Source organism: Ailuropoda melanoleuca, chromosome 4 (assembly GCF_002007445.2).
Source record: "Ailuropoda melanoleuca isolate Jingjing chromosome 4, ASM200744v2, whole genome shotgun sequence".
Lineage (NCBI taxonomy): Eukaryota > Metazoa > Chordata > Mammalia > Carnivora > Ursidae > Ailuropoda > Ailuropoda melanoleuca.
The window spans coordinates 106,963,456-106,991,437 of record NC_048221.1 but is presented as its reverse complement, the minus strand read 5'-3'; the positions used below and the strand labels follow the sequence as shown (position 1 = coordinate 106,991,437).

The window sequence follows — 27,982 nt, the reverse complement described above, 5'->3', positions numbered from 1 at the left end:
CTCCAGATGAGAATGGAGTCTGGCCAACACCTTGGTTTCATCCTGGGAGACTCTAAGAAGAGAACCCAGCTATACCCTGCCCAGACGCCTGACTCCTAGAAACTGTGAGGATTAACGTTTGTTGTTTTAGCCACTCAGTCTGTAGTGATTTGTTATGGACAATAAGAAATGAATATGACAATAAAGTTTCCAATGTGTTGAGATAGTATTACAAACTTAGAAACTAAGGTGAATCTGAGCAGAAGGAAATGTTACAGGGCACTACGTGTGAGTTTCCCGTTTCCCTTGGGGAGGATGTGGAAGCCCAAGGGAGGGGTGGAGAAGGATGTGAAAACTGACCCTCCCATCCTTGTCAGCATGCACACTCAGGCTTCTGGAGACCACTCCCTACAATGACCAAGCAATAGAAAAAGAAAGACGAGAAAGACCCTGGCCATGTCTATTGAATGTATCGTAGAGAAAGGACATGAAAATCGGACAAGGAGAAAAGGACAAGTAAATATACCTAGAACTGAGGAACTCGACCTGGGAAGAACAGACACAAAGGTAGAAAAATCTTCATCAAAGAATGAAAAATAACTACATCACAATTCTAGGTTGCTGAACAACTACAGAGATCTTTGTGTGAGCTCAAGCAAATAGGAGAGGTTAAAAATCCAAATTAATGTGAGAAGATCGGCCTGTATCTGAAGGATATATAGCCAACAGCCTGGCAGTTGAAGGCTGTTTTGTCATTGAAGTGACTGAGCAGTCGCCTGGGGAGGTTTTTGTTTAGACCCAGAGCACTGTGGGAGGCTCCTTCTGACCCTGTTGGCAATAGTAGCTGGCAGCATCGCCGGCCTCCACGGGATCAATTGTGAGGGTGAAATCAGTCCCAGACCCACCATCACTGAACGTGGCTGGGACCCCAGACTCTCGACTGGATGCTTAACAAATCAGGATTTCAGGACTCTGTCCTGATTTCTGTTGATACCAGGTAATGTAGTTGGTAGCCCCAAACACCACTGACTTTCTCACTGGCCTTGCAAGAGATGGTGGCCCTCTGCCCTGGAGACATGGTCAAGGAGGCTGGAGACTGGGTCAGCACAATGTCCCCAGCAGATCCTGGAATGACAAACACAACCAATGTAACAGATGAACTGAGAGCATCCCAGCGGAGGCCCATGCCACTGATGACCCTTGCAGTCAAAGTCATGGACAACACTCTGAGGAACCAGAAAACAGAAGGTAACTGGGCAACTGGAAACCCACACCAAATGCTTGAATTCCAGCCACCAAGAACCCAGAGACACAGAAAACATCGTGGCCACAGTGAGTTTGCCCACCATTGCTCCGTGTGCCCCCCTCTCACCCGGAGCCCACAGCAGCAGGATCCACAGCAGGGGAGCCCCGGGCCCCATCTCGGAGAGCTGGACTAGAGGCTGCTCCTCAGGGGCCCTGACCAGCTGCCTTTAAGGGTGCTGAGAGCAGCCTGGAGGCTTTGTCTCCTGACGCAACATGCAAAGCAGCTCAGAAGAGCTCGAGGTTGTGCTCAAACGGGACACCTGCTCTCAGAACACCCTGTGGGACTTGGAGTCGCCAGAAATGGCCAAGTGTAGTGCAAGCATGTCCCAAGGCATTTGGGGACCAGTTTCTTGAATCTTTGCCTTCTAGCCTGTCTGAGATGCCATGTGGGGAGTGCCCTGGGCTGTCCTATCGTTAGGATATAGGTTATTTCAGGAACACTCTTGATCCCTAGAATTAAAACCTCATACATTACCACAATAATGCATTTCAAGTTGGGATTATCGTCAGGAAGAGAAAGCCGTGGGATTATAAAACAGTGAAACAGGGTGCCCTGGTTCAGATGGGGAGGGGAAGTCGGCCCCTCTGAGTTGAAGGCCTTTAAGTGAAGTCCTGAAAAGTCCTCAGGATCTGGAAAGGGTAAGAGGGGTGAGCGTAGAACCTTGGTGAAGGCTGGGAACCAACACTGATCAAGGAACTTGCCTCGGTGTGGTTAAGACCAGGACTCTCCCATCTGCTCAGTCCCAGAAACCAATGTCGTGTCCCCACGAAGCCCTCGCAGGTGGAGGGGTCACTCCACTGACTCCCATTCACAGTGAACAACCAGCGTCTAACTTCGTACCATTACAACTTTGTCACCGAGAGCTCAAACCGAGGAACCTATCGTTCTTCTACATGATACCTTTGCTGTAGATAGCGCTGGTATTAGACTTAGATTCAGATTTATTCTGCCTATGGAGGGAAAAGAATGACTGATATCTGAAAATATTGCTTAGAGGTTAAAAGGGTACAAGAAATCAACTGATAATAAACTGGTGAGGTGTTCTATTCTGAATAGTCAAGGGCAAATACTAGTTAACAGTCTTTTTAGAATTGTTTAAATATTGTCATCCAGGAAAACTGCCCTTTGGATTCGACCGAAAAGATTTAACGGACTTATTGCCATGTACTTTTAACTTTTTTTCTTCATTCAACATGATATTTTCGTTGCTGAGAAAACAAAATCTTTGGTGGGATCTCTACATAGAGAAAACCGTCACCAACTCTAACAAAAACAAAAGAGCAACCGACCGCTTAACTTTGGAACTAACAGCAACCAGGACTTGATTCAGGACACCTGTCAACCAGGTTCCAACGCACGGCCCTGCCCCGGGTGTGCACAGAGAATTGGAGGTCCTACACTGTCTATGCGCCAGCCATCAGTAATAGGCAGGCTAGCTATGTTATTCTTTAGTGCTCTCTATAAAGTCGTTCTCACCCCCCCCCACATGGTCACAGCCCTGGACACGATCCCGCAGGCCAGTTGGGCAGGGAGGTTCTTTTGTGACAATTGCCCCACTTTTCCATTATGTCTACACTGAAGGGAGCCATACTAGCTTACTTTGGTGAAATTTGTGTACAGTGTAAAGGAAGTTCACACATCTAAGCTTGCAGCTGTTTGCCTGCGAGAAAGGTCGCTGCCCCTGGTGCCCACACACAGCATTAGTTACAACATGAAGGGCTGAGTAGGGGCAGTGCGGTGCGTCACTCAAGCTACTGGGCTGCGCATTTCACTCTAACTCAGTCAGGAAGAGAGCTGCTCCAGTGTTTGGAAGATGCAATAATGCACACACTTCAGTTGATGTTTGTGAGATAATGTGCAATCAACCAAAAAAGAGCAAGGAGACCTGTTTATCTAGAATCTACTGCCCCATGGAGATTACTTCATAACGGAGAACCAAATTTGAAATATCATGTAGAATGCTGTCAGTACAAGTAACAGGGCTAGAGAAAGGGTGGATTTCAGAGTCGACTGAGTCAACGACTTAAAGTAAAATCAGACAGTTTCCACATCAGCTCTGCTGTCCTCAGTCTGTCAGTCATGGGCTCCCTCATGATGGAAAAGTGGCTGACAGGCCACTTTCTGTACTTTCTGTACAACCAACAGGAGAAAAAAGATAGCTTTTCACTGAAACATGAAATACAATTTTTGAGTCTACCAGAGTGCTGGTGAGCAATCCAGAACGACAATAATCACACACACTCTTTCTCTTTAGTCAGTAGATTGGGGTTACGCCAGCTTGCCATGAAGCCCAAGAAAAGGTAGGAGCCGCAGGTCTAAGCTATTGAGATGTTTAAGGATGAAGCGTGTCTACGTGCTCAATACGCACCCAGTTCACCTTCCACACTTACAGACGGGCTGAGATCCACGTAGAGAAGGGGTAAGTCTTCATAGCACAGCCCAGGCGGTGCGGGGAGGATACATTCCAAATAATCTAGACGAATATGCAGGTGTTTTCATACTGCAGAAACAGGAAAGTTATCCTCGAGGTCCCGGAACCCAAATCCAGGCGTACAGTCAGATGTAGAACCACGAGGCCACCTCCACTGTGAGGTCTACACAGCTTCTGTAAAACTCACAGAATCCTGCCCCCTCGCAGTTGACCTCAAATGCTTTTGTAAGACTTCAGCTGGGCTCCAGTGAGATACTATTTTTTGCATGTACATGGTCACTTTCTAATAGCCTCTGGCAAGGAGAGAGAGGAGAAGCTGAAGGAAGTACGGCCTTAAGAACACCGCTGAGTGATCACATGCTGAGGTGGGCAGCTATGCAGTGGACCAAAGGGTTACAGGGAACGCTGAAGTGTCACATTACAGGACAGCACTCTGCTGTGAAGCCCACTGGTCCCTTCTCCACAAGATGCAGCCGAAGCCATGATCAAGTCAGTAAAATAAATCCATCTGTACGGACAATTCAGATTCAGGTGACACAAAATATCGTGGCCGATGTAGACCAGGGTCCATGGCAAATCCTCACAGTCTTCTCAGAACGACCTCCTTGCACAAGAGACATAGAAGAGGCCGATCTACTCAGTCTTCCCTTGAGACTCTCCACTCTTCTGTGATTCAGCCAGAAGGCTTCTCATGCAACCTACGGAGAAACAGGGCTGAGCGGGGAGGAAGCAGCTGGGGCAGCCAAGCCTCCCTGACCCGTGGCCCCCGGGGAGGAGGCTTGGGCGCGAGGCTGAAGCACTGTGGGAGGAGTATTATAACTCTGCGGGCAGTAATACACCCCCACATCTTCAGCCTGGAGGCTGCCGCTGGTGAGGGTGAGGTGTGTCCCAGACCCGCTGCCGCTGAACCGGTCAGGGACCCCAGATGCCCGGGTGGACGCCCGGTAGATGAGCAGTTTAGGAGCCTGTCCTGGTTTCTGCCGGCACCACGCTAAGTAGCTCTTCTGGTTGTAGCTAGATAGAAGGCTCTGGCCGGACTTGCAGTTGATGGCGACGTGCTCTCCTGCAGACTCCGTCAGGGGGCCTGGAGACTGGCTCATCACGATGTCCCCAGACACACCTGCAATCACAAAAGGACGGTGGCCACACACTGCATCACTAATAGACTAAAATATGTATCTAAAAACGTAGGTTTTCTTATTTCTCATAAGTAACCAGGCTGTTTTAACGAAATGTTTTATTCATACTGCATGGTAAGGTCATTTGCCAATTTTACAAAGGTCTTCTCCTCTCAGCCTCTCGCCTGAGATGCAGAGCGCCAGGAAGAGGAGGAATTGGGGCTGTGGCACCATCTTGCTGCTGGTCACCTGTCGGAGGCCCCCAGGCCCCATCCCCAGGAAATCCTATTAATAGAGCTCTGAGCGGCCAGCCTGGGACCTGAGGAGCCTAGGCAGAGCATCCGAGAGTATGAAAGCGCCTGCTCGGGGAAGCAGAGAATGGAAAGAAAGAGACAAAATATCACCACCCCAAGAAATGAGATTGTAGACTACAAGAGGTCCACAAACCAACTTACAACTATGATTCTCAGCAACATGTAGCAAAATCCCCAAATGTAAACTCTTCTTAGTACCAACTGTCCTATTCCGAACCAGCTGAAGTCAACTTGAAAGCATATCTCACTTTTGTAGTAAAATATACATGTTTATGAGTATATAATTTCAGAACCTAATGGAAACAACATAAACATGGTGTGATAGCATGGATTACACTCATGTCACCGGATAAAATGAGCATATGGTGCACACATGTACATCTCTCAGACTCTCTTCTGAATTTTAAACACAAATTTGAAGTTGATCTTGGACAACTCAAAGGCGCCTCAGTATGTCCAAAGCAGACCCCTGGTAGTTCCCTGTGCACAAACACTGTCTCAGAAAATGTGTCACCGCATACTTAGGAATCGCCCTTGTCCCTGCTCTTTAGGTCAACCAGCATCTGAAGCAGCTCAGATCCTTCCCGCCGGTAGCATCACAGCTCCCCCTGGGGGCAGTGGGTGAAATGGCTTCAGCTCCCAGCTCTGCAGAGCAGTTCTTCATTTATTCTGACTCCAAATCAACAAGACTTCTAGAATTCCACAAAGAACAGCATCGTGAACTCGCCTAAGCATTAGAATTTAAAACAAATCAAACAGGGGTTCCTGGGTGGCTCAGTTGACTAAGTGGCTGAACCTTGATTTTGGTAATGATCTCAGGGTAGGGAGATGGATCTCCATGTCAGGCTCCATGCTGGGCTCAGAGTCTGCTTAAGATTTTCTCTCTCCCTCTCCCTCTGCCCCTCCCCCACTTGTTTTCTAAAAAAATTGATAACACAAATCAAACAGAACCTCATAGCACTTTTCTGTCAATGGGAGGGATGGATAAGAAAGAAACAAATAACATCTCTGCTGCCACTCCCAGTCTCTGAGGTCCCTTCCCTGGGTGGTGCCATCACTCCACGTGAATGGAGTAGTGGACGTCCAGGCCCATTTAGTGTGTCCTCATCCTTCAGCATGAATAGACAGAGGAAGAGGGAACAAGTCTGTGCAGGTTAACACTTTTGTTCTGGAAAAAATAAAATCAACTGTAGTCTATATATTGTCAAGTATCCAAATCATCTCTTAATCACAGACAGTAGCCTTTCAATTTCTCACTTCCCTGCAGCATGAAACTACCCAAGACACAGGTCAGTGACAAAAATCAATACTCTAACATTATATATAAGGATGAACTGGACCCAGTCTTATCAGAGCATTTTTGTACGTTTAATATTCCTTTCTAGTGAAGAGAGCCATCTTTCATTTTACCTTTTTCCATTTACCTAAGTGTCCGTTGATGGGTAAATGGATAAAGAACATATGATATATACGTATACACACACAAGGAAATACTACTCAGCCATGAAAGGGAAGGGAATCTTGCCATTTATGACAACATGGGTGAAACCTGAAGGTAATATGCTAAGTGAAATAAGTAAGACAGAGAAAACAATTATGTATAATATCACTTACATGTGGAATCTAAAAAAGCCAAATACATAGAAACAGAGAGTAGATTTGTGGTTGCTGGGGGCTGGGTGGTGAGATAAATAGGGGAGTTATTGATCAAAGGGTACAAACTTCCGTATATAAAATAAAGAATTTCTGATGGTCTCATGTACAGCATGGTGACTATAGTTAACAGTATCGTATTGTACTTGAAGGTTACTAAGAGTCTAGACCTTAAAAGTTCTCACCACAAAAAAGTAGATAAGTAAAACAAAAAGGACAATTATGTGAAGTGATGGTGGCATTAATTATCCTTATCATGGTAATCATTTCACAATATAAACATAAATCAAATTATCACATTGTGTAAAACTTAACACGATGTTATATGTCAATTATATCTAGGAAAAAAAATGTTGCAGCATTTCCTTCTGGCCTCCATGGTTTCTGAATAGAAATCCTCTATCACCAGGCTAGCCCGGTGATGGGTATCAAGGAGGGCACATATTGCATGGAGCACTGGGTGTTATACGCAAACAACGAATCAGGGAACACTACATCAAAAACTAAGGATGTACAGTATGGTGACTAACATAACATAATAAAAAAATTTTTTTAAAAATCCTCTACCATCCAAGTTGTTTTCTTCTCTAGGTAAGTATGATTTCTCTCCTTTGGTCTTTGATATTTTTTCTTTTTCTTTAGTGCTCAGAAATTTCAATATGATGTGTCTTGACATAGATTTCTTCAGGCTTATCCTGTTGGGGGTCTGCTAAATGTGGACATTTTTCAGCAATTGCTTCTTCAAAATATTTTTCATCTCCATCCTCTCTCTGCGCTCTTTCTAGGATTCCAATGGCACAAATGTTAGATCTTTTATTCGGTCCTATGCATCCCAGGTACTCTGGGTTTTTGTTGTTGTTGCTGTTCTTGGTTTTGGGGTTTTTGTGTATTTTTTTTTGTTTTTAGCTTAGTTTCTCTTTTTGGTTTAGATTGGGTCTGATCTTTCCTGCTTTATCCTTCCAGTCTCCTCCTTCCCGGCCCTTACTCGCCAGCCACCTAGTAGCTCATTAACGTCCTTACTTCAGGCCACTTCTCCAGCCACATTAAGGCGGTGACCACTAGCGCTCTTTGAGTGTCTACTAACTAAACATCTTGTTTCAGAGCCCTCCGTTATGGCTAAGGTATGGGAGCTGTCCAGTGTTACTCACATCAGCATACAATGCAAACCTGGACAAAGCCTGGTGTTCTTTCTCTGCCATTAGCTGGCTGGGAAGCCCTGTGTCTTTAATCGGATATGGTAAGAAGCAAAGACGGGAAAGCTATTGCAATGCAGTACGAAGTTTTTATCATACGCATAGTCCCCTAGAAACAGAACACACAGTATGCCACACAGCAACATAGGGCAGCACCAAGGGGAGAAGAGAAGGCAGAGAGAGGAACTGCTGGCTGTGTATTTTTTACTGTGCATTTCATGAGCAGTAATGGAGAAACAAAGTCAACAAGCTACTTAGGCATAAGTTTGGACAGTTTGAAAATTTCAGCAGGCTGCAGACTACAAGTGCGCCCCATCGTCTGGTACCCTGGGGGGATTCCAGTAGAGGGAAATGTCACAGACCGCAGGTCTCACTGAAAGGAGGCAAGTGAGGATTGTCTGGCTTGCATATCAAAGGTATGCTCTTGGGCAAGTCCTTTACTGCCTCTGGGAATTAGCTAACTTTGGGAGAGACAGTCTCTTCACGGCTGGAGCACCAAGGATGCAGAAATAAGAAAATACATTCAATATAAACCCTCATGAGGCTGAAAATAGGAGCTCATGCAGGGGTGTTTGGTCAAGAGTGGTGAGTATTGTGGAGATCTGAAACCCTTGTCCCATAAATTAAGTGTGGCCGCTGAACCGGCTTGGGTCCTATAGTAAAGTAGTTACTTTCTCCTTCCTGAGGTTGACAGCTGCTGGGCTCCACCAATCTTAAAATCTGGCATGTCTGACATTTCCAGTTTAGGATGAACAGCTCCGTCACACAGTTATTTGATGTGCCGTGGACCTATCTGTCTACATATCTGTCTACCAGGGCTTGTGCTATGCTGGGAACTACTTTTTGAAGGCCAAGCCTTGCCATAGAAGCCGCAAGTCCACGCTGTGAGTCTTAATCTGGGCTTGCCGGACGGTCTACACAGTCCTTCCCTAACACAGATGCATGTACCACCAAGTGATAGGCGAGGTCATATGGCCCAAGGGATAGGGCCACTTGCATCATGACCTAACCCTGATACAGAGTCCCTCCTGGCTCTGTGCCCTCAGATATTCGGACCCCTGACATAGCCACCAGTGACGTGGGCACATGAATTTTTGCAGGGTTTGCATGCCACCATGGGAGCACATGTGTTTTTGCAAGATAGCTAAGTCCTCACCATTTCTTGCTCATCATGTCTAATTAGCAGGATGTTACTGAGAGACTGTGGCCTGGCGGGATGCTTTGTGGACCGTTCATACAATGCATTGTAGCAGAGAGCAGAGAGTTCGCGTAGCCCTGGGCCGAGACTGAGGGTGTGACTTGCTCTTCGCTGCTGGTGAAAGCCAACTCCACCCGAGGACTGCGTTAGATTATGTCATGTCCCTGCTGGTGGACCTTGTATTTGGTCGAGGGTGGGGTAAAGCGCTTTCAAAACCTCCCCATGGCCAGAAGAAGGAGACTTAATACACCCTGAGAAGGATGGGGCTGGGTGGGGGCGGGGGGATTCTTCCGCCAAACATAATTTTTGAGTATTTAAACAATACGAAAGCCCCATAATTTGCATATATTCTTCCTCTTAGATCTGAAGTGTTTCTGCCTCTCAGAATCTTGTAAGAGAGTCTCTGGGTGTGTGGCCTGAGCAAACCAGACCCATCGAAAGCAGCACGATGGTGACTCTGTCACAGCTTCTTGGCCTTCTCCTCCTCTGGGTTCCAGGTGAGAATATTTGGACAAAGGAGGTAAAAGTGAGGGTATTATTTTCCAGCACTGATTTTCTTTCTTCATTGGGAATCCTTCCACAGCTGAATTTGGCTTACTGATTAAGCAGGAAAAATGTAAAAGTAAATCGTATTCTCTGTCCTACCTGACTAGATAATGGTGACTTCTATGTGCACATCCTTGGGCTCTGCTAACGTTTCCCGTGTGGTTTCAGCCTCCCACGGTGAGATCGTGCTGACCCAGTCTCCAGCCCTCCTGTCTAAGGCCCTAATAGAAAAAGTCACCATCACCTGCAGGGCCAGTCAGAGCATCAGCACCAACTTACACTGGCACCAGCAGAAACCCAACCAGGCTCCAAAGCTCCTTGTAAAGTATGCCTCCCAGACCATCTCGGGGGTCCCGTCACAGTTCAGCGGCAGTGGGTCTGGGACAGATTTCACCCTCACCATCAGCAGCCTGGAGCCTGAAGATGTTGCCACTTATTACTGCCAGCAAAGTAACAGCAACCCGCCCACAGTGTTACAGGTCAGAACATAAACCACCAGGGAAGCAGATGTGAGGGGCTGGGCTGCCTGCATCTGCCTGCATCTGCTCAGAAAGTTTCTCCCCGCTTGGGAGATCACTGGGAACTTGGAGAGAAGGGCAAGGAGGCTCCTCGGCCCCCTGACTGACTCCCTTTCCCCCTCAGTCCTGCAGCACAGACTTGACGGGGCCTCTCCTGATTTGATCAAGACGGAGATGATTACACCTGTGGAGTGTGGGTTATGGCATCAGCCAGGGTTCGTACAGCAAAAGAGAAGCCCCTCTAGGTATTCCAAGCAGGACTGCTTCATATAGGGAAGTAATGCCTAAACTTCACTCTTTCAAAGGCCTAGGGATATTATAATAAGGGAAGCAGACAGTGGAAAGAGGTGATTTCTTAGTGATCCCCCCGTAAGTCAGAGAACATCTACCGTTGGAGATACAGGCTGCCTCATCACGTGGTCCTCAGGCCTGTCCAGGAGGGCCAGGGATGGAGGCGCTCGTGCTCTAGCCCCTGCAGCCCTCACAGGTGATTCTCAGTTCCTCCGCTTACCACGCATCCGCCTGCAGGTGCTGATGGATGGCGTTGAATCGTCCTCTTCTGACCTGCAAATCGAAGGTAAGGCGCCTCCGGGAGCAATTCCATAGGAAACCATAGAGGAAAGAGGGCTCTGGGAAATGTGCTTCCAGAAATGATGGTGATGACGGGGAGTTGACAGGAGTCAGCCTGGGATGGTCACTCTTTTTACATCTCTCAGACGTTTGCCAGTTAGGGGAAGGCCCCAGAATATATTTGAATATGCTTCTAGCTACCGTCATCAGGTCTGACTTCATAACAAGAAAATTCTGTGAAGCGACTGAATAAACAGAAAAATAAGGAAATTGTATCACATGTATAAAAATAATTTGATGAACAACGAAGGACTTTTGTGACTAAAAAAACCAAATGTGGATGAAGCATTGTTTTTCCTGAATATGAAAATAAAAGTGAAAATATCTCGTTGCTTAAAATTTTCTGTAAATTGATTCTGATGCCCTGGAAGCTGGTGACAAATGCAAGCTAGCAAGCTCCATCTACACATACTCACAAGGGTCTTCATTTTAACAAGATAGGAGGAATCGGTGTAAGGTGTAAGATGCTCTCTTTTAGAGAATTTTTACTTCCCCTAAAGTGGTCTTTGTTCATTTTCTATTTTCATGTAAGAAATTTCTGTATAAAGCCACATGTTGAAAACACATACAATGTTACTTTGTAATTCACACAAAATTAAATTACAAACTTCTTTTTCGATGGCAAATAATGAAAAATATAATTATTTGGAAATAACATGACCATGTATCTTAAAAATTAAACAGAAGAATGATTTTTAGAAATTCAAAGAATTATGAAGACCTAAGAATAAATCAAAATCATATGCAACTGTGTCGGAAGAATTGGACTTAAACTTGCTTGTTTTGGGGATTTTGTGCCCTCCTACAGCTTGCCATGAGAATGATGTGCCATGGGTAGTCACCACACCCTCAGTCTTGGCCCCAGATCAAACACAGTCCACAGGCTGGAGAACAGTTCCTCTCCCTGCAGAAGAACCACACGCCTGAGCCCTGTGTGCATTATCCAAATCATTGTCAACATGAATACCCATGACTATAGAAACAAATGCTTAGCATTACAAGCCACTGAGTTTTTGACTGGTTTGTTAAAATACTGTGTAAAATCTGGCTAATACGGTTTTTACACATCTTCGCATAGAAATTGACAGGTTTTATTAAAACCAATGGCATAAAAATGAATACTTGGAAATCCATTCCTAAGAAGACACAAACACATAAAGAAATGTTTTAAAAAAGAAATATTTGAATTAAAAGTGTAAAATTTACCCCATTGTAGAAACATCTACCTAAGATTACTTAGGGGAGTAATGATGATAATTTTTATGGATAATGCAGACAATTAAAAGTGATTAAATCTAAATTTCATAAATAAAATTGTATATGTGAATGTGTGCCCATATGCATATGTGTGTGTGTGTATAATATACATACATGCGGATACATATTTTTGATGTGTTTATACAATTATCTTATGAATTAACCAGATTAATATGACTCTAGTATCTCCCCATAAAAAACTGGTGTCCACGACCAGATATAGTACTACCCTGGCTTGAGGAATTTTCTTTATCATCTTTGTTTCTAAATCATACACCAATTGGTATACTTATCTGAATATATGTTTTCCCACTCAGTGGAGGTCCTAAGGATATGAATGGAGATATTTTTTCCTACAAACCACTACAGCCTATGAAAGTCCCCTTATCTCTATGTCCACATTCATGTGGTGAATTCCAGGTAAGGGATATTATCCAATCTTTTTTTTTTCATTTTATGGTGAAATCTATTAATACCGTCATGACGTGGATCACAGCTCCTATGATTTACAGGGAAAATAACAACTAAATGAAACTACTAATTAACAAGCATAAAGGAGACTGACTGAAAAATGAATTCATGGGTAATACCACTTGTCTTCAAATGGAGCATAAGGGACAATACTCAGCCTTCTGAGAGGAAGCATATCGGAATCTTGGGGAGGGGCAGTTATCAAGTTTGATCAGACTCATTTAACAGTATGTGTTAAAATCTCAATTTCATCCTACAAATAGGAACTAGCATTTGTTTTGTCAACAGTTGTCATGTCCCTAAAATACTGGTTATTTCTCTGGCCTTTTTGGCGAATTAGAGGATAAAATTACATTTTAGAGATGCATAACCCATGTGTTAAATATTTTAGGCTGTTCATTATATTATATTTTAGACCGTCCCCATATTTTATACATAATCGACATTGAAGAAACTTGGATGAAACTGGAACAATTCAACAGATTGTTCTGTAGCCAAAAGAAACCAGGGGTGAAACAAATCGACCTAAGTCCTAAGGATTTTTAGCAGAGAGCCCCATTGCATGGAACATTGGGGTATATATTAACTACCTCATTTCCCTCTTTCCAAGGTAAGGAAAGAGATATGGAGACTTAGAAAGAAACATTTATTACCAGGGGTGAAATAGGGACTAGTCAGGTACCTGGAGATTAAAAACCAAAACAAACAAAAAAAAAACACCAAGAGCTTTCAATTCCAGATGAACACAGATGTTTCCTTATTTTTATGAATTATTTCTGGTTTTGTTTTTGTTTTGTTTAACAATTTTAAAAGAAAGAGAGAGTAGAGAAAAGGAAATTATTTAACAGACATAAATGTATGCCTGACTTATGCAATTATTGTGAAAGAGCTTCCTTAGCATTTCTGTCCTCAGTGTTCCCTCAGGTCTTTCTGTCGGAAGGTTCTGGAAAGGCTAAACCACACTGCCTTGGCACTCTTCACTGCAGGGGCCATTAAGACTCTATCGGTTGCATTCCTATAGAGTGGCTCTCGGCATAGAGAGAGGGGAGGAGAAACATACAACCAGAGGGGCTCACTTCTCTGGAGTGGGGTCCAGGCAGCACAGTCATGGGAACCCCTTACCTACATCTGGTCGGAGGCAGAGGTCCCTTCGTCACTGCCATTATGCGACGAGACCCCTGATGGGTTAGTCCTTCTCCAGCTGGGGTCTCCACGTCTCCCTGCAGAGCCAGAGGCAGCTGCCATGGAGGAGGGAGTACGGACCCAGAAGCCACTGAGAGTAGACCCAGACCCAGGATGCTGTGCCCCTGGGGAACCTCCATCGGGAAAATGCTTGGTGTCGTCCACACAGCTGCTCAGGGACAGCCACCTGGCTTTTATGTACTGGAGCTTCTCCACCCCGGGGTGGTTGTTTGTGTCCAGTCTCCATGAGAGTGGTGACACCTTCCCCACAATGTGCAGGGCCATCCTCCTCCTCCCTAAACAAACACATGGGGTGGATATACACCCGAATTTGAGATCTTCCCTGAACAAAGCTAAGTCATTTCCTTTCCCATAACAAATTCCAAAACTTGCTCTAATATAAAACCAAAGTCCTAGAGTGATGACAAAAATAATGTAATAGGCTCTCCATACATTCAATAAATAGCAAAAATAGAAGTGAAAGTGAGGAAATCTGGGGGGAAAGTAGGAACCAATCTGAAAAGACCTGCTTCTTTGGCAGGTACATCCCGCATGCATAAAGGTACAGCAGGAGAGGAAGAGATGATACCCCAGGTAAGGATCTGACCCATGTGTCCCCATTCAGGTCCACTCTGGAGAGCTGCCACAGGGCTGCAACCCCTGGGGGGTTGGCTTAGGCTTTGGTTCTCCTGCATCCCAGTTCCACTCCCTCCTCTGCCCAATCCTGCTTTCTTTTTCCAGAGATGGTGATCTCAAGAACATTCACCAGCCAGTGTCCCACATGCTACATTCCATGAGTCTGCTTTCCAGGGACCAATGTCTGTGACCAGTGATATCCAAGACTAGCACAGGCCAGATTGTCATAATAACCTTCATAGACAGAATGATGTCAGAAAGAGAGAATGTGACAGTAGATAATTGAGCACATATTATTAGACATACTATTAGAAATTAAATACTGTGCAGACTCTTCGAGTATTTTGTCTCTGTCACTGGAAAACTCTAGGTCAGGGGAGTTGAAACCTAAAGTCACAGCTTCTGACTCAGTTCCTGGACCTAAGTCAGTTCCTACTCTCAAGCTCATTGATTTGAGGGGAAGGCTAGGACTCGAAGGAAGTTCCCTAAAATTTTGCCCTAGATATACGGAGAAAATCTTGCTTCCTTATTTTCCCTAAGGAACTCACGGCTCAGGGCTTGAGCTCAGAGTGTTCCCTCTCTGCCCCAATGAGAAAGCTCTCTGCTAGAAGGACACACAGGTAAGGCAGTGCTCTGGTGGAGGAGAGAAGGGAACAAACTTTCCACAGAGAAACAACAAACAAACAAACAAACTAAACAATCAATCTCAAATTCAAGCAGTGGAAGAATAATTTTTAACTGACAAGAACACTGTAGGACTTCATGAGAAGTCCTCAGGACAGAAGTTCCATCCCTCAGAAGAGACTTTGGGGTTGGGGAGGTAAATTGCTACACAAAGTAAAGAATTTATTAAAGTGGAGGGATTATGAGGTGGTGTATGGTCAAAGGGAACTTCTGTCTCACTTTTCCTGATTAGACTGGAGTGATTGGGGGCCCTGCCAAAAGATTAGCATCGATATAGGAATAACCTTCACAGTCAACTAAGACATTGCTCCCATTTCTCCACAGGACTCACATGAATCTCAGACAGCGCTTCAAAATGTATTTACATATATACTGATTCCAAGGAAAACCAAAGAAAAGAAATGACAATATTGGGAAGGAATTCAGATTTCGCATATGGAGATCAGGGCCTTGAAGGATCTAGATCATTGAATCTCAAAAACGACCTGCTTCAGATGGTTCAGAAATAACTTATAAAGTCAGAAGACCAACACATTCATATGTGTATGGGAGCTGCCTGAAGCCAAAATAGCTATCTGTGAGTTTATCCTCTAGTGGGTGATAGATAATTTGCAGTTCTTTAGAGAAGGAGACCCATGTCAATCACAGGTCCTAAGAATCTTCTCAACAGACCTGAAGCTGGGGAAGCTCCCTCTGCTGGATGGCTTGATGCCAGTTCTCAGGCAAGAACAAGCTCCTCTCTTTTCAGAAAGAACTTCCTTTTGAGCTCAGTCAGGACACAGGTCTGTTGTCTCTCAACTTGGCCAAAGCACTGTGAGTTTGAGCTGTTTGGCTTGATAAAATTCATAGATCAAGTTCTACAGAACGTATACCAGCATCCAACTCCCGACCCACACACTCTGACCTCAGGATAACGGGCTCACATACCTGAAGCAGCAAGAGAATCATCCCAAGGTACACAAATCCCACACTGGCTTCCAGCTTCACGGATTCCAAGCGACTGCCCCTGGCAAAGAGACAGAAGTGCAGTAAAACCCACCTGTGTAGTCCTTGCTCATTCAGGTGACAGTGGTCAAGATTAGAGACTCCTACAGCCCCGTTCCCCATTCGACCTCACAGAGGTTCTTCCTACACCCCTCACACAGGCTGAGTATTTCTCTGTGGTGTGCTGCGACCAGCTTGACGGGTCCATTTAATTGTCCAGGGTACAACATAGGTTGTGAACATGAAGGAACAAAGACTCCTGTTTCGAATTAGGAACACTCTTCCTTCAGTCTACAGGTAGTAGAGGAAAACTTCAAAGTCTTTTAGACGAGAAAGCATTTTTATAAGATTTTGCATTTTCTAGATATTTTAGGGTATGAAATTATAAGATACATAACGAAACACGAAAGGAGACTTTGAGAGTTTTCATATTAAGTTTGGTAGGAAATAATAATATTTTTGAAATTCAACCATTCTTAGGAATATTTTGTAAAGGGAAAAAAAAACTTTGAACTGATACACAGTAAATAAACACAACAGATAAATAATTTTCAGCCATATATCCACACACTGAGTTTTCACATAGGAGAATGTGTAATGTGATTATTTTTTTTTAGTATACTTCACAGATAGTGTTAGATAACGTAATTCTTTTTTTCTATTTTAAAGATTTTATTTATTTAATCGACAGAGATAGAGACAGCCAGCGAGAGAGGGAACACAAGCAGGGGGAGAGGGAGAGGAAGAAGCAGGCTCATAGCAGAGGAGCCTGACGTGGGGCTCGATCCCATAACGCCGGGATCACGCCCTGAGCCCAAGGCAGACCCTTAACCGCTGTGCCACCCAGGCGCCCCAGATAATGTAATTCTTAATTTAACATCTGTAATGAATAGTTTTTCAAACTCGCCTTAAGATTAATAATACAGTCCTATATTTTCCATTTGTTTTTGTCCTGATTTTTTTCATTTTCAAGGACTTATCTTTCTGAATTCATACACTATCAGGATTCATTAAGAAGGCTGGCATTTTCAAAAGTAAGACTCAGGAGTCCATTGGCTAGCACTGTAAGTATAGATCTAGGAAGAAAACACACAAAAAAAGGCGAATAAAATGCTAGCTAGTAAACTATGGGACATGGGCTATTATACTCCGACTTCTATCGTAATTTGTCATCAACACCCGAGGCTCTGCACTGAGATCAGGGTGTGCTTTCAGTACCATTTTTACATAATAATTCTCCCAACTCTGGTACAAAATCTAACTCTTGGAGGATTTCCTAGAAGATATTCAGAATGAGATTTTTTGTGTACTCATGCCTGGAATTATAGGTATTCGGTTATTTTTCAATTTCGTATGACTTTGGATTTAAATTACCTGAGAGCTAATAGAACTACAAACTCTATTCTTTGGTTTTTCCAGAATTTTGTTTGCAGAACAGTGACTTTAGTTGTGAGGTAATTTGAAGTTGACACAGTTGTCACAAATGATTCAATACGACAGTGTCCAGCTGACGCATGAAGAATCATCAGTTTATGTCCCAAAATTTTAAGGAAGGGTCTCAGAGATACCACGTGGTATGCGTGTGTCTATCTGTCTGTCTATCTGTCTATCTATGTATCTATGTATCTATCTATCTATCTCTGGGGAGAGAGAGAGAAGCATGACAGGATACACACCTGATTGTAACAAATGCTTACCACAAATTTCATACTCACTGCCTGAAGCATAAAATTCTGTCTTCTTTCTATACTCTTCCAAAGGACTATTACTTCTCTACCTAGAAGAGACAGATGATTTTCTACATGTCAAGATCATCTCACTTTCATCTTCTCATAGAGTATAATACACGAGGTCCCAGGGTGAGTTTAATTCATTATTAAATCATTATTAAACTGTCATAAACCGTTAACCTGCAAACAGCACATCCCAGAGACTCTAGAACTATCTCCAGTTCATCCTGGGATTTGCAGATCCCCTCAAAATCAGCAGCAGTGGGACTGGGACCTGTTTCCTCCTGGACATTAGCTGAGAGAACTCCAAGTGGGATGGCCATTCACGTGCCAGAAATGGACTCTGGACACTCGGGCCTGTATCTTCAGGGTCTCTGGAGCTTTCTCAGAAAGGCAGGGCTGTGAGCACTGTGTCTGGCCACAGATCCGGATTTTCACACTTAGATCCTTCTTCCCACTCGGCAGTAAGGAATTTGTCTCTGTTACTTGTCCTCCAAGCACAGAAGACAGTTTAACCTCCTTGACTCCCAGGAAAGGGACCTGCACCCTGCCTTTGGCTCTTTCCCCTCTGCCACACCCACCAGGGGATTTGCATATTGTGCCCTGGGGAGGACCTTCCCTTGCAGGTCTGACATAAAGGGCAGCTCTGAGCCTGTCTTTCCTTGTTAGGACTCAGCAGTTCAGCTTCTCAAAATGAGGTTCCCTGCTCAGCTCCTGGGGCTGCTGATGCTCTGGACCCCAGGTAAGGGCAGCGGGGGGGCTGAGGAGGAAGTACAGGGTGGGAGGGGGAGTTCTGGGGGCGCTACTGCTCTCCCTGTGTATTCTGTCCAGGGGTGAGATTGCACTCCAGCAAGGAGAATATAATTTTTGGACCGTGAAAATTAAGAATAACCAAGAAGGAACAAAGGACGGTGCTTTACTGAGATGCTGAAAAAGGAAGAGGCCACTTTGTGCCTTGAAATTCTTCGGTCATCTGAAAAATTGGATATGTTTAGAGTATGAATTAAATCACAAAATATGATTTAGTCTAAACTACACAAAATTAAAATCATAAAAATGGCCTATACTGTTTCTGCATAACCTTGTACGTCTCTTATTCTTTTAGGATCCAGTGGGGAAATCGTGATGACACAGTCGCCACTGTCCCTGCCCGTCACCCCTGGAGAGCCGGCCTCCATCTCCTGCAAGGCCAGTCAGAGCCTCCTGCACAGTGATGGAAACACCTATTTGCATTGGTACCTGCAGAAGCCAGTCCAGTCTCCAAAGCGCCTGATCTACAGGGTTTCCAATCGTGCCCCTGGGGTCCCAGACAGGTTCAGTGGCAGCGGCTCAGGGACAGATTTCACCCTCAAAATCAGCAGGGTGGAGGCTGACGATGTGGGAGTGTATTACTGCGGGCAAGGTACAAAGAAACCACACAGTGGTTCAGGCCCGAGCACAAACCCCTCCATCGGGCTGTCAGCACTCTGCACACGTGTTGCTGGGACGGGGAGCAGGCACCGCGGAGGGTCTGAGTGGCTGCACAGGCAGATGCTGGGGAACTCAGGGCAACAACGTGCAGCTGCGTGCTCTGAACCTCGGCGACGACAGCCTTTTGGGGGCAGAACCAGCTCAAGAAGGGACGGGACCAACATGCTGTCTGAGCCAGAAGCTGGACAGGAGGGCTGACCGGAACCGCGTCCCAACCCTCCCGGCCTCGTGTGCAAGGGTCACTTACATGCAGTCAGCCTGAGAGTCTGAAGCATGAGTTATATTGGTGAAAATGAAAATTAAATACATTTTGGAGCTGACAAATTTTGCTATAGTTTCAAGAGGATAATATCTGGTACCGATCAGAAATTAGTATTTTTTATTTTTCTGCTCTCTGATCTTCCTTCCCAGTTACACTAACTGCTCGTGTACGATGTTCTCTATGGAAAAAAGATACCCGTTTTCTTACCACATGTATAGAAATCATTTTTCAAATAGGTCGAACTTTTCAATATAAAACCCCAATCTTTAAACTTATGCAAGCAACTACAAAGCAGAGTGTATTGAGATGGGAGCACAGGGTGGGAAGGTCAGATTCAGGAAAGCATGTCTTGTTCTCATTCTCTCTACTTCTGATCAAGGAAAGGATCCTGAAAGCAGTAACTTTCAAACCCATCAATTATAGGATTGTTCAGGCACCATAAAGCAACACAAAAACCACAGTCTTGAGGCCTCCACGCTAGTACTTTATCATAATCACCAGAGAGTAAGCACCGGGGAATAAGGGAGCGCAGTGCAGGACACATTGCCACACCACACACCGCCCGTTTCGCTCTGGACGCTGACTCCTAGTGTTCTTGTCTCAACACAGAGAGGGGCTTGACGCATCATGCCCTCTCCTTCTCCTTAAAGGTAGGTCAACTGTAGAAAAATTGTAGATTTCAAAGCAATGTGACAAGATATTCTGTGGCCTTGGGGTGGGAGTGGGTAAGAAGGAGGACATAAATCTCAACCATAGAAAATTCCATAGAAAATGGAGAAGAATTTGGGGATTGGGATACACTCCTCAACTACAGCACATAAGGTACTTAAAGTTGTTGTCCATTCAAATTCATGTTTTCCCATTGGGGGCTCAGAGGAACCCCAGAAACTAGCACGTTCATTCTCACCATTTCTCAAAGGAAAAAGTCTGTAGGGTTCAGAAAGTGGCTTACCAGGGTCATCTGGTAAAGCAATGAGAATTGTAGTAGGACAGACGAAATCTTCGAAATGATTCTTGTTTTCACTTGATTCCTAGAAAAGGAAAACCTTCATGTAAAGTTTCTCTACTTTCTCCCAGAAGACGACATACAAATGACTTTGATCATCTCTTTTCCTAAACTGAATGGAACTTTAGAAACAGAAGTTCATTTCAAGAGAGAAGGGTACTTAGCTCCGTTCACTGCCAAGCAGAACTCACTCACTTCCCAACAAGAACCTGTATAGTTCACTTGATAGTCTTTAATTTGGATATAATCCTCATATTCCCTGTTTCATTTTTCCTAAATAGGCAAATACGTTAATATTGCCAAAGAGCCCTGAGAGTGAGGAAGGGGCCTAGGACAACCTTATGCCTCCCAGGCAGTCCAAAAGGAAGGAGGGCTAAAGAGGCCAGAGTCCAGCTCTGGGAACAAATTTCCCCAACAGCTCCCTCTTCACTCCCCTGAGTGTCCTTTACAACGTGCACTTTAAGGGAGGGGGGTGGTGCGGGAGTGGTGTCTGGGTGGCTCAGTCAGTTAAGCCTCTGCCTTTGGCTCAGGTCATGATCTCAGGTCCTGGGGTCAGGCTTCCTGCTCAGCAAGAGACTGCTTCTCTCTCCCTCTGCCCCTCCCCGTTCAGGTGCACCCGCACTGTCGCCCACCCTCTTTCTCCCTCTCAAATAAATCAATAAAATCTTAAAAAAAAAAAAACATGCACTGCTTGGTGCCCTGAGTCTGTGTAGGGTATGGGCTCCCTTCCAGCAGGAACACCAGGCCCCCAGCTTCTGTAAGGATGGTGGTCTTCTAGAACTCCTGATTTATGCCTGGGAGATAATAGGAAATATACGTATTGATCTGCGTCCCAAGTTCCTGGCGCAGAGCTCCTAAAACCCTTGTAATCTCCTAGGAGATGAAAACACTAGGAGTATCTTTTATTCTGTGAAGATGGCCCCGAGTGGGCTCCTGGATGGGCACTGGCCACCAGAAAGACCAAGCCATGATTACAAGTTGGGAATCTGCAGCCACATCACCCATCCTCTCGAGAGGGGAAAGGGGCTAAAACGGAGTTAATAATTGATCGTGTCTATGTGAGGAAGCTCCATTACATCCCTACAACGCAGGGTTCAGAGAGCTCCCAGGTTGGTGAACACGTCCAACTGGGAGGATGACACACCCCAACTCCGTGGGGACAGAAGCTGCTGCACCGAGGACCCTCCAGTCCTCACATTAAGTATCCCCCCATCTAGCCGATCATCCGTATCTGCATCGTATCCTTTAATAAACTGGGAAATGTAAGTAGGTAATTCTCGGACTGGTGTGAGCTGCTCTGGCAAACTAATCAAACCTGAGGGAGGCATGGGAACCCCTTACCTACATCTGGTCGGAGGCAGAGGTCTCTTCGTCACTGCCATTACGCGACGAGACCCCTGATGGGTTAGTCCTTTTCCAGCTGGGGTCTCCACGCCGCCCTGCAGAGCCAGAGGCAGCTGCCGTGGAGGAGGAAGTACGGACCCAGAAGCCACTGAGAGCAGACCCAGACCCAGGATGCTGTGCCCCTGGGGAACCTCCATCGCGAAAGTGCTTGGTGTCGTCCACACAGCTGGTCAGGGACGGCCACCTGCCTAAGATATTCAGACCAGCTATTTATGTGTACTCATGCCTGAAATTATAATTATTCAGGGTTTTTTCAATTCACTACGACTGCGGGTTTAAATTTCCTGAGTTCTAACAGAACTACAAACTCTAATCTTTCAGTTTCTCCAGGATTTTGTTTGCAGAACAGTGACTCGAGTTGTGAGGTCATTTGAGTTGACACAATTCTCACAAAAGATCACTAGGACATACACCAGACTGACACGTGCAGAATCATCCGGTTATGTCCCTGTTGTAATGAAGGATGGTTAGTCAACTGATGCCCCAAGCAGCTCTGACCCCGCACCATGTTCCATGGTGACTGTCATTCACTGAAGACCCAGGAAAATGTCCGTCATGGGTCCAGGTGACCCCTAGGCATTAAAACAGCCCCATTTTTACATTCTCACATACGGAATCTCTTTTGGAGATGAGCTCATGAGCTGTAAACTCATGTTGATGCCCAGCTCCAAAGCCAGTTCAGAGACATAGCTTCTCACGCGAGCTAATGAGAAAGCAGAACCGCAGACAGACATTGGTTACACATGATGGGGAAGCCTCCGCATGGGAAGGGTTTTTCTGAGGGTCAATAAGAAAAAGATAACCTAAAAGGAAACATTACAAGATGAAACATTGTTCATTCTGTCCCATCCTCTTAGGCAGTGCTGCCCTTAAGAAATCTCTTTCACTGGGGTGTCTGGGGGGCTCACTCAGTTACACATCTCCCTTCGGCTCAGGTCATGATCTCAGGGTCCTGGGATCCAGCCCCGCATTGGGTCGCTGCTCAGCAGGGAGTTGCGTCTCCCTCTGCCTCTGCCCCTCCACCCTGCTCCTGCTCTCTCTCTCTCTCTCTCCCTCATGCTCACTTGCTCTCTGCTCCATTAAATAAATACAATCTTTAAGAAACAAGAAATCTCTATGATTGATAGGGTACATGTGTCAGTGTGTGTGTCTATACAATTCTCAATATACACAATATGCTGTCTGTCTATCTATCTATCATCTGTCTATCTATCTATCTATCTATCTATCTATCTATCTATCTATCATCTACCTCTCCTTTTATCTATCGCTATCTATCGACCTATCATCTATCGACCTATCTCTGGGGACAGAGAGAGAAGCATGGCAGGATACACACCACATTGTAACAAATGCTTACTACAAATTTCATACGGCCTGAAGCATCAAATGCTGTCTTTTTTCCTACTCTCTTCCACAGGTCTGTTACTTCTCTACCTGGAAGAGACAGATGCTTTTCTACCTGTCAAGGGCTTTTTAGTTTCATCCACTCATGGAGTATAATACACGAGGTCCCAGGGTGAGTTTAATTCATTACTACATCGTTATTAAACTGTCATAAACCATTAACCTGCAAACAGCAGATCCCACAGACTCTAGAACTATCTCCAGTTCATCCTGGGATTTGCAGATCCCCTCAAAATCAGCAGCAGTGGGACTGGGACCTGTTTCCTCCTGGACATTAGCTGAGAGAACTCCAAGTGGGATGGCCATTCACGTGCCAGAAATGGACTCTGGACACTCGGGCCTATATCTTCAGGGTCTCTGGAGCTTTCTCAGAAAGGCAGGGCTGTGAGCACTGTGTCTTGCCACAGATCTGGATTTTCACACTTAGATCCTTCTTCCCACTCGGAAGTAAGGAATTTGTCTCTGTTACTTGTCCACCAAGCACAGAAGACAGTTTAACCTCCTTGAATCCCAGGACAAGGACCTGCACCCTGCCTTTGGCTCTTTCCCCTCTGCCACACCCACCAGGGGATTTGCGTATTGTGCCCTGGGGAGGACCTTCCCTTGCAGGTCTGACATAAAGGGCAGCTCTGAGCCTGTCTTTCCTTGTTAGGACTCAGCAGTTCAGCTTCTCAAAATGAGGTTCCCTGCTCAGCTCCTGGGGCTGCTGATGCTCTGGACCCCAGGTAAGGGCAGCGGGGGGGCTGAGGAGGAAGTACAGGGTGGGAGGGGGAGTTCTGGGGGCGCTACTGCTCTCCCTGTGTATTCTGTCCAGGGGTGAGATTGCCTTCCAGCAAGAAGAATATAATTTTTGGGCCGTGAAAATTAAAAGAAACTAAAACGAACCAAGAAGAGTGCTTGACTGAGATGCTGAAAAAGGAAGAGGCCACTTTGTGCCTTGAAATTCTTTGGTCATCTTTAAGAATTGGATATGTTTAGAGTATGAATGAAATCACAAAATATGATTTAGTCTTAACTACACAAAAGTTAATCATAAAAATGTCTTATACTGTTTCTGCATAACCTTGTACGTATCTCTCATTCTTTTAGGATCCAGTGGGGAAATCGTGATGACACAGACGCCACTGTCCCTGCCCGTCACCCCTGGAGAGCCGGCCTCCATCTCCTGCAAGGCCAGTCAGAGCCTCCTGCACAGTGATGGAAACACCTATTTGCATTGGTACCTGCAGAAGCCAGTCCAGTCTCCAAAGCGCCTGATCTACAGGGTTTCCAATCGTGCCCCTGGGGTCCCAGACAGGTTCAGTGGCAGCGGCTCAGGGACAGATTTCACCCTCAAAATCAGCAGGGTGGAGGCTGACGATGTGGGAGTGTATTACTGCGGGCAAGGTACACAGGATCCTCGCACAGTGGTTCAGGCCCGAGCACAAACCCCTCCATCGGGCCGTCAGCGCTCTGCACACGTGTTGCTGGGACGGAGAGCAGGCACCACGGAGGGTCTGAGTGGCTGCACAGGCAGATGCTGGGAAACTCAGGGCAACAACGAGCAGCTGTGTGCTCTGAACCATGTGAGGGCCCCTCGGCGGCGACAGCCTTTTGGGGGCAGAACCAGCTCATAATGGACGGGACCAACCTGCTGTCTGAGCAAGAAGCTGGAAGGGAGAGCTGACCAGAACCTCATCCCAACCCTCCCGGCCTCGTGTGCAAGGGTCACTTGCATGCAGTCAGCCTGAGAGTCAGACACCTGAGACATACCGGTGACAACACAATAACATACATTTGGAACTAAACATTTTTCCTCTGTATTCAATAAGATACTATCCAGTATGGGTCAGAATTTATAATTTTTTATTGTCCCACTTTATGAACCTCTGCTTTCCCAGTTGCACTAATTACTCTCATAGGATGTTCTCTAGATGGCATTCTATACAGGCTGTCGCCACAGAAAATAAAGGTGAGAAAAATTAGTAAAATTGATTGGTGGTCAAGCACCCAAATAGACTATTGTAAATTCCTAGCAGATATGAGCCTTAATCCCGTAAGGAAATAGGTGGTATGTACATATATATATTGAAATATTGCTCAGCCAAGGAAATGACATCTAGTTATTTGCCACAACACGGATGGGCCTAGAAAGTATAAATGCTAAGCAAACGAGTCAGACAGAAAAAGACAAATACCATATGTTTTCATTTATATGTGGAATCTACAAACAAACAAAAAAAAAACCCACAAACACAAACAGATCCATGAAGAAAGAGAACAATGACAGGATATGTTAATGCTGTGCGATTTGCACTCAACTCATACCTGTCTTATGTACAGAACAGGCGGTGGCCCTTTAGTATTCTTTCCTCTCCATCTTTCATGTGAATCAAACTTTCCACAGAGAAAAAGCAAACACAGAAATACATAAACACTCAGTGTATCTCACATTCAGGCAGTGGAAGGATATTTTTCAACTGATGAGAAATCTGTAGGGCTTCATGAGAAGTCCTCAGGACAGAAGTTCCATCCCTCAGAGGAGAGACTTTGGGGTTGGGGAGGTAAATTGCTACACAAAGTAAAGAATTTATTAAAGTGAAGGGATTATGAGGTGGCGTATGGTCAAAGGGAACTTCTGTCTCACTTTTCCTAATTAGACTGGAGTGACTGGGGGCCCTGCCAAAGGATTAGCATCGATACAGGAATAACCTTGACAGTCAACATAAGACATTGCTCCCATTTCTCCACAGGACTCACATGAATCTCAGACAGCGCTTCAAAATGTATTCACATATATACTGATTCCAAGGAAAATCAAAGAAAAGAAATGACAATATTGGGAAGGAATTCAGATTTCGCACATGGAGATCAGGGCCTTGAAGGATCTAGATCATTGAGCTCAGAAATGACCTGCTTCAGATGGTTCAGAAATAACTTATAAAGTCAGAAGACCAACACATTCATATGTGTATGGGAGCTGCCTGAAGCCAAAATAGCTATCTGTGAGTTTATCCTCTAGTGGGTGATAGATAATTTGCAGTTCTTTAGAGAAGGAGACCCATGTCAATCACAGGTCCTAAGAATCTTCTCAACAGACCTGAAGCTGGGGAAGCTCCCTCTGCTGGATGGCTTGATGCCAGTTCTCAGGCAAGAACAAGCTCCTCTCTTTTCAGAAAGAACTTCCTTTTGAGCTCAGTCAGGACACAGGTCTGTTGTCTCTCAACTTGGCCAAAGCACTGTGAGTTTGAGCTGTTTGGCTTGATAAAATTCATAGATCAAGTTCTACAGAACGTATACCAGCATCCAACTCCCGACCCACACACTCTGACCTCAGGATAACGGGCTCACATACCTGAAGCAGCAAGAGAATCATCCCAAGGTACACAAATCCCACACTGGCTTCCAGCTTCACGGATTCCAAGCGACTGCCCCTGGCAAAGAGACAGAAGTGCAGTAAAACCCACCTGTGTAGTCCTTGCTCATTCAGGTGACAGTGGTCAAGATTAGAGACTCCTAGAGCCCTGTTCCCCATTCGACCTCACAGAGGTTCTTCCTACACCCCTCACACAGGCTGAGTATTTCTCTGTGGTGTGCCGCGACCAGCTTGATGGGTCCATTTAATTGTCCAGGGTACAACATAGGTTGTGAACATGAAGGAACAAAGACTCCTGTTTCGAATTAGGAACACTCTTCCTTCAGTCTACAGGTAGTAGAGGAAAATTTCAAAGCCTTTTCTGACAAGAAAGAACTTTTATAAGATTTTGCATTTTCTAGATATTTTAGGGCAAGAAATTATGAGATAAGCAACCAAACAGAAAAGGAGACTTTTAAAGTTTTCATGTTAACGTTGGTAGGAAATAGTAATATTTTTGATATTCAAGCATTCTTAGGAATACTTTATACAAAAAATAGTTTCAAAACTGAGACACAGTAAATAACATGACAGATGAATAATTTTCAGCCATGTTTCCACACATTGAGGTTTCACATACAATAATGTGTAATGTGATTCTGATTTTTTTTAGTGTCCTTGACACACAGTGTTAGATAATGTAATTCTTCATTTAATATTTGTAATGAATACTTTTCAAACTCACCTGAAGATTTATATTATTGTCTTGCATTTTCCCTTTTGTTTTTGTCCTGACTTTATTCATTTTCAGTGGCTTCTCTCTGAATTCATTCACCAGCAGGATTCATTAGGAAGGCTGGCATTTTCAAGAGTAAGACTCGGGATTGCATTGCCTAGCAGTATAAGACTAGATCGAGGAAGAAAACGTATGAAAGGGTAAATAAAACGACAACTAGTAAAATATGGCACCTGGGCTACTATAGTCCCACTACTATCACAATTAGTTATCAGCACCCGGGTCCCTCCACAGAGCTCACGGTTTACTTTCAGTACCATTTTTACATAATAATCCTTCCAACTATGGTACAAAATCTAACTCTAGGAAGATTTCCTAGAAGATATTCTGTCCAAGATTTTTTGTGTACTCATGCCTGGAATTGCATGTATTCCCTTATTCTTCAATTCAGTATGACCTTGGATTTGAATTACCTGTGATCTAATAGATCCCAGTAGTTCTAACAGAACTACAAACTCTATTCTTAGTTCATC

At 44.9% G+C, this 27,982-nt stretch overlaps 3 gene segments (V, D, J or C); 2 read left to right on the top strand and 1 right to left on the bottom strand.

Annotated features, from left to right (window-relative positions):
* Positions 1-27,982, top strand: part of LOC100481011 — a 92,721-nt gene that overhangs the window by 25,006 nt on the left and 39,733 nt on the right.
* LOC117802009 lies at positions 2,339-26,971 on the bottom strand. The segment is given in 5 exon segments: positions 2,339-4,836; positions 16,044-16,122; positions 17,798-17,877; positions 20,515-20,593; positions 26,714-26,971. Coding segments are annotated over 5 exon segments (840 nt in total).
* On the top strand, positions 9,617-10,229 carry LOC117802011. The segment is given in 2 exon segments: positions 9,617-9,689; positions 9,907-10,229. Coding segments are annotated over 2 exon segments (372 nt in total).